The sequence below is a fragment of the Argentina silus genome, assembly GCF_951799395.1.
Source record: "Argentina silus genome assembly, chromosome: 3".
Taxonomy (NCBI): Eukaryota; Metazoa; Chordata; class Actinopteri; order Argentiniformes; family Argentinidae; genus Argentina; species Argentina silus.
Genome location: NC_139657.1, coordinates 7,979,535 through 7,989,715, shown reverse-complemented (window position 1 = coordinate 7,989,715; position 10,181 = coordinate 7,979,535). Strand labels below are relative to the sequence as shown.

The 10,181-nt window shown below is 44.1% G+C and overlaps 2 protein-coding genes across 3 annotated transcripts in view; both read left to right on the top strand.

Annotated features, from left to right (window-relative positions):
* The first annotated feature begins 3,400 nt into the window (after window positions 1–3,400).
* On the top strand, window positions 3,401–6,640 carry slc35c1 (solute carrier family 35 member C1). 2 transcript variants are annotated; one of them, XM_083666407.1, is made up of 3 exons: window positions 3,401–3,480; window positions 3,940–4,448; window positions 4,733–6,640. In XM_083666407.1, exons 2-3 carry the CDS (start codon window positions 3,971–3,973, stop codon window positions 5,305–5,307), a joined length of 1,053 nt encoding a protein of 350 aa, XP_083522533.1. In that variant the 5' UTR covers window positions 3,401–3,480; window positions 3,940–3,970; the 3' UTR covers window positions 5,308–6,640. The 2 variants fall into 2 exon arrangements, with proteins under 2 accessions (XP_083522533.1, XP_083522532.1); XM_083666406.1 differs by lacking the exon at window positions 3,401–3,480 and having other exon boundaries at window positions 3,545–4,448.
* A 1,915-nt stretch (window positions 6,641–8,555) lies between these two features.
* LOC310802663 (cryptochrome-2-like) overlaps window positions 8,556–10,181 on the top strand; it is a 12,161-nt gene continuing 10,535 nt past the window's right edge. Inside the window, exons 1-2 of the mRNA XM_083667154.1 lie at window positions 8,556–8,810; window positions 10,006–10,114. Of these exons, the coding sequence (XP_083523280.1) occupies window positions 8,653–8,810; window positions 10,006–10,114 (267 nt within the window). The 5' untranslated portion in view covers window positions 8,556–8,652. The remainder of the gene's footprint in view (window positions 8,811–10,005; window positions 10,115–10,181) is intronic.

Genomic DNA, 10,181 nt, shown 5'->3' with positions numbered 1-10,181 from the left:
TAGATTAGATTCAACTTTATTGTCATTGTGCAGAGTACAAGTACAGAGACAACGAAATGCAGTTAGCGTCTAACCAGAAGTGCAAAATAGCAGAAAGTGCAATGAACAGTGTTTGCAGGTAGTGCAATATATGATCAGTAGTAGTGCAGTATAATATAGCAGTGCAGTATAGCAGTATATGAGTACAGTAGCATTATAGCAGAATAAATAGTTACAGTATGAACAGTGTAGCAGCATATGAGCTGTATGGGTAATGCAGTCTAGCAGTATATATGTATTAACAGTAGCATGAGGTAGATAGCAGAATAAATATAAATATGAATATGGAATGCCGTATAAACAGTATAAACAGGTATGTACAGTATGTGCAGTAGTATTAAAGAAAATATAAGGATATGTGCATTATGTGCAGTATGAACAGTATGGACAGGTATGTACAGAAGAGCAGTGGTATGAGTAAGAGCAGGGGAGGGGAGGGGAGTAATAGTGCAATAGTGCAATTGTCCGGGGGGGGGGGGGGGGTTGCAGGGGTAGTAGGTTGTCAGGTCGGTGCAGTGTTCGAGTTCAGTAGGGTGACAGCCGCAGGGAAGAAGCTGCCTCTGAACCTACTGGTTCGGGTGCGGAGAGACCTGTAGCGCCTCCCGGAGGGGAGTGGGGTGAAAAGTCTATGGTTGGGGTGAGAGATGTCCTTGACGATGCTGCGTGCCTTACGCAAGCATCGTTTGCCCTGGACAGCCTCGATGGAGGGGAGTGAGGAACCGGTGATGCGTTGGGCAGTTTTCACCACCCTCTGCAGTGCTTTCCGGTCCGATGCCGAGCAGTTGCCATACCATACTGTGACACAGTAGGTAAGGATACTCTCGATGGTGCAGTGGTAGAAATTCACCAGGATCTGAGGAGACAGATGGACCTTCTTTAGTCTCCTCAGGAAGAAGAGACGCTGGTGAGCCTTCTTTATCAGGGTGGAGGTGTTGAGGGTCCAGGAGAGGTCCTCAGAGATGTGGACACCCAGAAACTTGAAGCTGGTGACTCGCTCCACCTCAGTCTCGTTGATGAGGATGGGGGTGTGTGCGCCAGCTTTAGACTTCCTGAAGTCCACAATGAGTTCTTTGGTCTTCTTGGTGTTGAGAGCCAGGTTATTGTCGTTGCACCACACTGTTAGGTGCTGTACCTCCTCCCTGTAGGCCGACTCATCGTTGTTGCTGATGAGACCGATCACCGTTGTGTCGTCTGCAAACTTAACAATGGTGTTTGAGCCATGTACAGGTGTGCAGTCGTAGGTGAAGAGGGAGTAAAGGAGGGGGCTCAGCACACAGCCTTGTGGAACGCCGGTGTTCAGGATGAGGGTTGAGGAGGTGTGGTTGTGAAGCCTAACAGACTGCGGCCTGTTGGTCAGGAAGTCTAGAATCCAGTTGCAGAGGGAGGGGTTGATGCCCAGTTGCCTGAGTTTGGAGATCAGTTTGGAGGGGATGATGGTGTTGAATGCTGAGCTGAAGTCAATAAACAGCATTCTCACATAAGAGTTAGTCTTGTCGAGGTGGGACAGGGCGGAGTGAAGTGCCGTCGAAATGGCATCCTCTGTACTCCTGTTCTGCCGGTAGGCGAATTGAAAGGGGTCCAGTGTGGGTGGTAGGCAGGTCTTGAGTTGGGCTAAGACCAGCCTCTCGAAGCACTTCATGATGATGGGCGTGAGTGCCACTGGTCGGAAGTCATTTAAGCTCGTTGCAGTGGAGTGTTTTGGCACCGGCACGATGGAGGTGGTTTTGAAGCACGCGGGGACAGCTGCTTGGGCTAGGGACAGGTTGAATATGTCAGTCCAAACCTTAGTCAGCTGCACAGCGCAGGCCCTGAGGACGCGTCCGGGAATCCCATCAGGACCAGCAGCCTTGCGTGCGTTAGTCCTGCTCAGTGCCGCACACACGTCGGTGGGAGATAGAGTGAGGGGCTGGTGATCCGCAGGGAGCACAGCCTTGATGGCCACCTCCTTGTTGTCCCTGTCAAAGCGGCCGTAGAAGTGGTTCAGCTCATCAGGGAGGGAGGCGTCAACGGAGAGGGGTGAGGTGTTAGTTGTTTTGTAGTCTGTGATGGCCTGGATGCCCTGCCACATGCGTCGGGGGTCAGAGTTGTTTCTGAAGTGATCCTCTATCCTCAGCTTGTGGTTGTGCTTGGCCTTTTTGATGCCCCTCTGCAGATTAGCCCTGGATGAGCTATAGGCCCGAGCATCCCCTGATCTGAAGGCAATGTCGCGTGCCTTCAGCAGGAGTCGGACCTCACTGTTCATCCATGGCTTCTGATTAGGGAAAGTGGTGATCCGCTTGAGTGTGGTGACACTGCTGATGTTGGAATTGATGTAGTCCAAAACAGATGAGGCATATGAATCAATGTCCGTGTGGGAGTCGTGGGTGGCCTGAGTGGCAAACACACCCCAGTCAGTGTTTCCAAAACGCTGCTGGAGCGCTGAGTCAGCTCCCTCTGGCCAGACCTTGACTGTCCTCACTGTAGGTTTCACTCGTTTGATGAGTGCTGAGTACTTGGGCAGTAGGGACAATGAGAGGTGGTCTGATTGACCTAGGTGGGGGAGGGGAACGGCTTTGTACGCCTTAGCCATGCTGGTGTATACTTGGTCCAATGTCCTGTCTCCTCTGGTGGGGCATGAGACATTTCGGTGGAATTTGGGCAGTACAGTCTTTAGGTTGGAGTGATTGAAGTCACCCGCGACAATGAAGGCTGCCTCGGGATGCAGAGTCTGTTGTTTGCTAATGGCAGCATGCAGTTCTTTCATAGCAATCTTAGCATTAGCATCCGGGGGGATATAGGCTGCCGCGATAACAGTAGACGTGAACTCTCTGGGCAGATAGAAAGGTCACATGGTAACACCAAGATGGCGGCGCGCCATAGATGATATATAATGCAACTACAGGATTCATGCAAATTAACCAGAATATGCTTCCTCATTCCAGTTTAAATGGTGCCACTTTTAAAAACAGTTTGAAATCTTGCAAATAATAATGAAATAAAATATTACATACATATTATAAAAATACATATTATTTAAGAAATTGTGTTTATAATTGCACACACACACACACACACACACACACACACACACACACACACACACACACACACACACACACACTCTCTCTCTCTCTCTCTCTCTCTCTCTCTCTAGGATAGTGGTAAATGTATTATCCATTGTTGACAGATTCGTGTAAATAAAGGAGTAGATGGCCATAGAGCAGTGACGTTACATGACAATTGACAGGTGTTGGGCCTCTCCCTTACAAGTGTCGCTACCATTCAGTAGTGGAATAACTGGAATATTCCCCCACGCAAATACATTTACCTGCCTCGAGAGCAAGGAGGAGCAAACCAAGTTGGCTTCACTGAATTATGATTTTACTTCCTACTTGCACCGTACACTGTAATTCGGTGGGGGCAAGGTATAACATCAAGACTCCCCGTGAACATAATCAGACGGTAAGACAAACTCTTATCAAGAAGCTGAAATAAGAGACAAATATGAAATAACAGGAAAGCCATATTAAATGAATTCATTATTCACGACTAAATATGTTTATTGAAAGTATCGAAGGGCCTTATATGCTATAATGGAAACACGATTTTATGATGCAGAACCCTACATTCTGAATGAAATGGAGCCTAAATACGAGATGTAATGAAAAATAACAAACACGAATTCAGAAACGGACTACCTTAAGTTACCAAAATGTTTCTCACAGTGATAATGAAAATGTTACTGTTTCTTTAAAACGAAAATGCATTTAGGTCCAGGAAGTTGTAATTGGAGGAGGGCGCTTGCTTTTTTGTATCCGATAGGTCGAAGGTAACCAGTATGCTGTTAATTTGTAGTGTGATGTTACAACTCTTTCAATGACCTATTTTATGTCTTTTTCCCCGAATTTAAATCATGAACAGGATACAGTTGAAGCGATCGAAAATCCTCAGAATGGCTCTCGCTGGCTCTGACTCCATGGAAGATGGCAAGGGCGAGACGTTCTTATTACGAGCCATGAAAATAGGTTTAGTGGTGACACTTTATTGGTTCATTTCAATTACCATGGTGTTTCTAAACAATTACTTACTGGATAGTCGCGACTTGGATGCGCCTCTTTTTGTTACATTCTATCAATGCGTTGTGACTGTCTTTCTGTGCTGGGTCATGCATCTATTCTCCCATTTGTGCCCTGGAGTCATCGACTTCCCCTCCGTCAAGTGGGACCTGAAGGTATCCCGGGAGGTTCTTCCACTGTCTATTGTGTTCATTGGGATGATAACGTTCAATAATCTGTGCCTCAAACACGTCGGGGTCGCGTTCTACACAGTCGGCCGATCCCTGAGCACAGTTTTCAATGTTCTGCTGTCCTACGTGATCCTCAAGCAGACAACATCTTTGTATGCCCTAATGTGCTGTGGAATCATTCTAGGTAGGTTGTGAATGATTTTATTCTAATACAACACTAACGCATCGGATAGGTTTAGGGTGAAGTATTTGGTTGATGCAGTCAGATTGTAGCATATACACTGTGGGTCAATGATGGGTCAACTATTGTAGAACACTGTGATAGTGATATGTATTCAAAGTTGCCATTCAATACTCTTATCATTTGCTGAAGTTTTGTATCATCATGATGTTGGACTAATACAGTGTGTGTCTCTCTCTCTCTAAAAATAATATATATATATATATATTTTTTTTACCTCTATTCAGGTGGCTTCTGGCTTGGTGTGGACCAGGAGGGTGTGGCGGGCTCCCTCTCGTGGTCGGGTGTGTTCTTCGGGGTCGTGGCCAGCGCCTGCGTTTCCCTTAACGCCATCTACACCAAGAAGGTGATGCCTGCGGTGGACGGAAGCATCTGGAAGCTCTCTTACTACAACAACCTCAATGCCTGCGTCCTCTTCCTCCCTCTCATGGCCCTCTCTGGTGACTTTGGGCAACTCACCCGCTTCAGTGGCCTGGGTAACCCCAACTTCTGGGGCATGATGACTCTGGGTGGCGTTTTCGGGTTCGCCATTGGCTACGTGACAGGCCTCCAGATCAAGTTCACCAGCCCGCTTACACACAATGTGTCAGGGACCGCGAAGGCCTGCGCGCAGACGGTCATCGCAGTGGTCTACAACTCCTCCAGTAAGAGTCTGCTGTGGTGGACCAGTAATTTGATGGTGCTGGGTGGGTCTTCTGCCTATACTTGGGTCAAAGGCATGGAGATGAAGAAGGTCCAGGCTCCTCAGGAGCCCCTCAAAGAGAAACTATTGTCTGGGGAGAAAAGTGACCCAGGGGTATAGCCTGGGCAAACCTTCCATTGTTTACATAGACTGTAAAGACTGAGGGTCAACTACTATGTTATGTTTCTATTGTAACGATCTGGGTGAAGTGTTTAAGTAGAGGTGTGGGAAGGCTATGGGGTTGTGCTGTGTCATTCAATTATAGCAGTACACATTACATTTTAGCAGGACACTAAATACAGAACTGACTGAGGCTACAATGTTTATTTGCATGAAGCATAAAGTCAGAAAGAGTGAGATGGCTAAACATTCCTATACTACTTACATACTAAATACTGAGATTATACGATCCAGTCCATGTCCTGTTTTAGTGTGCTGTATCCACATTGGGTTTTACAACTGCGAAGAAGAGAAAGACCGATTTTATGAGAAGTGAAGCCATTATGCCGCAACATATGGAGAGCTTGAAAAAAAAAAAGACACTCCAGTCGTTCATCTTGGTTAATAAGTGATGAACCCAATGTTGGTTTGACGGACATCTTGAAAGTGTCTGATGTCATGTGTCGTTGTGATACTGTCATTGATACTACGTGGGTGATGATTGGTTCTCTCGCTTCATTTGGAGCATTGCATTTCAATACGATCATGATTTAAGATAACTGTAATTTTATACCCTGAGCTGTAGATATTCTACAGATCTGTTTCAATTTGTGTTTGTTTGGTCTTTGAAGAAACTTGGATCATTGAAGGAATATATCTGGTGATGTATTGTGTTGTGAAATGTTAATCATGAACAGGGAAATGGGATTGGGTAACTGTGTAGTCTCCAGCAGCCTGTGAGGCCTATGACCTAACTTCTAACTGTGTCTTAGTCCCAAATCTCTGAAATTATTTTTTCTACATGCCCCCTACCAGCAAAATGGGCTAGTTCTCTGTTCTCTGTGTGAAAAGGGGCTCTAGAGTGGTCATTTTACCAATGAGGAGGAGGATATAGGACAATAAATAAGGAAGCCATGTTGGAGAGTTGGGACTCACGTTGAAAGACTCAAGGCATATGATGTGGGTCTCTGTTGTGGAAAAACATGAACAAAAACCGCACACTAGTTTCTGCTGGAAGACAGAAGGACAACATTTAATTTGACCCTTGCTGGGTCTTTGTCTGCACTCAGATTACAGTGTGTCTCTGTGTCCTTGTTTTATATAGTCTGGTGGATATTATATTTTTGCTCAGGGTTTGGTCTGTAGATTATATGGAATTTCCAAACTGATGGCATAATCTGGGTACTGAAACTAGATTTTTTAAAATGTGATTTTTTTTTTAAACAGAAAGGATGTTGGTTAAGAGAATTATCCATTATTTGTACACTCTGAAATAAAATATTCTGTGAAAGTGTTCCTTTGTAATGTGACATTTCTTAGTTTGTTTGTGTCAAGAGAATAACAATATCAAAAGACGTGAAGGACAACATGCAATAAAAAAACCTGATGTGCAGGTGCATAACCGAGAGGACAGGGCGTGGCTGCGGTCCCTGATGATCTTCCCGGCCTTCCTCTTGCATCTCCCAGAGTAGATGTTCTGCACGACTGGGAGTTCACGGCCCGTGATGAACTGGGCTGTTTTCACCACCCTCTGCAGGGCAGTGCAGCTGCCATACCAGGCGGTGATACAGCCGGACAGGATACTCTCTATGGTGCACCTGTAGGAGTTTGTGAGGATCTGGGGGGCCATGCCGAACTTCATCAGCCGCCAGAGAAAAAACGTCCTGATCACTGTGTGTGGTGTGACCATGTTAAGTCCTCAGTGATGTGGACACCGAGGAACATGAAGCTGCTGACTCTCTCCACTGCAACCCCACTGATGTGGATGGGGGCGTGGCTCCCCCCGTGCTTCTTCCTGAAGTCCACGATCAGCTTCTTAGTTTTGCTGATGTTGAGGGAGAGGTTATTGTCCCAGAACCCCCCCACACACACACACCTAATGAATGAATGTGAGGCATGTATGATTTAATGTAATGTTCTAATTTAAACTACTGCTATCACTTCATTTATCAATTTCAGTTTTCGTTTGTCTTCTGTTCTTTACATAGGCCTCCTCAAAAAGAGTCCCTCCTTAGCCTACACTGTGTGCTTGGACTGGTTGAAAGGTCAGGCATGGTACCAACCGTACGCAAAACTAGATGGCGCCAGAAAGCATGGCATTTAAAAAGCCATCCAGACCTCTGCAGGCTTTTTACTTTTTAGTAACCCGACCATCCTTTTTGAGGGTAACTAGTGGTTTGCACCTTGCAGTGAAGCGTCTGTAGTTTGGTTGGTGATGTATTCTTAGGATGGTAGTCTCTCACACATAGACAGTCGTTTAAGGTTTAATTATAGTGAGCATTCTTCGGTCATCCACTGTGGATGTCTTCCCTGGCCTACCAGCCCATTTGCGATTGCTGAGCTCACCAGTGCTTTTTTTTCTTTTTAATGACTTCCTTGACTTTCATTGACACCTCTTTGGTCCTCATGTTGACAGGCACCAATAGCAAACCCCAAAGGCAAATGCAAAGCCTAGAATCAATACTAGACATTGACAGCTCTGTTATGCCTGCCCAAATCATGTAATGGAACACACCAGACTTATGAGAAACACTTGTCAAGCCAATTGTCCCATTACTTTTGGGTACCCTAAAATAGGGGGCCTATGCATAAAAAGTGTTTATTTTCTGAATGGGAAACCAATATGTACACAAATATCATCAAATAAAAGTTGACAATCTCTACTTTAACCTCATAGTAAATGTTTGATTTAAAATCCAACTTCTGCAGTGTTGAGCCAAAAGAGGATCATCCTATTTGAATAACAAATATTGTATTTTCGTTTTTTTGGATCAACTGAATTATTTAATGGAATTACAGGAAATTACCACAAAAACATGCACTGATAAAATGCCTGTATCCTCCATAGGCATGCAGACAAATATAATGATCCTGGTTAGTTATATTAGGTGTTAAAATTAATGTGCATCATTATTTCAATAGAAATCATGTAACTCCAAACGTAATCCACTCATTACTCGAAATCTGAGGTCGCTCCTTGTACCTCTCAAGCCACATCTATTTAGATGTGTAGCAAAACACACCACGGAAACGTGACGGGGCGGAGACTACACGTGTTGAACAACCAATGAACAGCGAGGAAGGCCCCTTTCTCATTTTAATACTCATTCACATGCCGCTTCGCAACCAATAGCAGACGGGAAGGAGGAGCAAGCGGATAATGTCCAGTGTCGTTGAATGTGCCACACAAACTCGGTGGAGGAGTAACGTGTCTAATACAACGAAGATTTTCACAATATGGGAGTAGTTTGGACATAAGTCATTCAATTCAGCGTCCAGATCTTTTTAAGGGACTTCTAGTAAATCATGGTTGTGAATTCTGTTCATTGGTTTCGCAAAGGTTTGAGACTGCACGACAATCCTTCTTTGCAGGAGGCATTGGACGGTGCGGACACTGTGCGTTGTGTTTATATTTTGGACCCTTGGTTCGCTGGTTCAGCTAATGTTGGACTCAACCGATGGAGGTAAGACAACGATACTGATAACTGTTTATAATAGTTACACACTCCTACACATTGTGATTGCACTGCGTTGTCAGACTACGCTCCCAGGCGAGCATACGACTACTATTAACGAATTATTCAGTATTCTGTCTGTACTTCTGTCAACACAACAAACAATACGGTATGTTCTTACTGTATGTATTTGATTATGAAGAGGTACAACATTTGCTCTAATTGCAAAAAGGTATTTAGGACTCATATTAATCATAATCAAGGAGTACATTTCTTGTTGTATTACTTAATTACTGAGGTCTGCAGTCAGACAAATATACAATTCCAATCATATCACGTGAGATTGAAATGCAAGTCATATGGCCGCGGGTGTAGGCCATTTAAATCTAGGTATAATAGTTAGCTATACAGTCTATCTGCCTGACTTTGTTGGCAATGTTTAGGTAACCGTTTTCATTTATTTGTATGTGTATGTATTTGTATCAGATTTAAATGGCCTTCTTCCAAGCCAGAACGAAAGGATGGCATTTTGACCTCCTGCCAAGTGAAATTAGAAAATAATGTTCCCCGAAGAAACTTTGTGGGCTTGCAAAGTCTTATTTTTGTAGTTGATGAAGTTAAACGATTATTCGGTCTATAGATATGCAGATTTGCTGGGTAATTGAAACAAGTGAGAGAGAGATATATAGTATCAAGATAGCATGAACTAAGTGCAGTCAGTCTACACGTTTTAAAGTTGGGTTGAGGTGCCAATCTTAGAAGATGAACGAGGAGATGCATTTTAAAGTGTATCATAGGATACCAATGGTTCTCATAGAAATCCATCTTAATTAATGTGCCCTAAAATGTTTCCAGTTTAAAAAGTCTAAATAGTATAATACATCAGAATGAAAGTTCTTTAAGTGCAATCAGTCTACACTCAAAATATAGTAGATACATTTTGAATTTTCCCCATTCAAAGCAAATGGCCATAGGAAGGCAAATTCGACTATAGCTCAAAAAGTGTAAATGGTATGGAATGGTCTACTTGCTGAAGCAAGCCCACTAAAGACTGTAATTTACAAACAAATTACTGTCATGTCACTGTATATCACGCCATTCTAATTAGCAAAAACTGAACATAAAAACACCTAGCAATAGGAAAAGGGGGAAGTCATACTGAGGCTGTTATATTAACATCTGTCTTCTTATCTGCCTCTTGTAGATTTCTGTTGGAATCCTTGGAGGACCTTGACGCAAGCCTCAGAAAACTGAATTCAAGGCTATTCGTAGTACGTGGACAACCAACGGATGTCTTTCCAAGACTTTTCAAGGTTAGTGATTAGTCTGTGATGGGGAAACAGAAATGGGCCCCAATGGTGCAGCAAATGAAGCTCATAC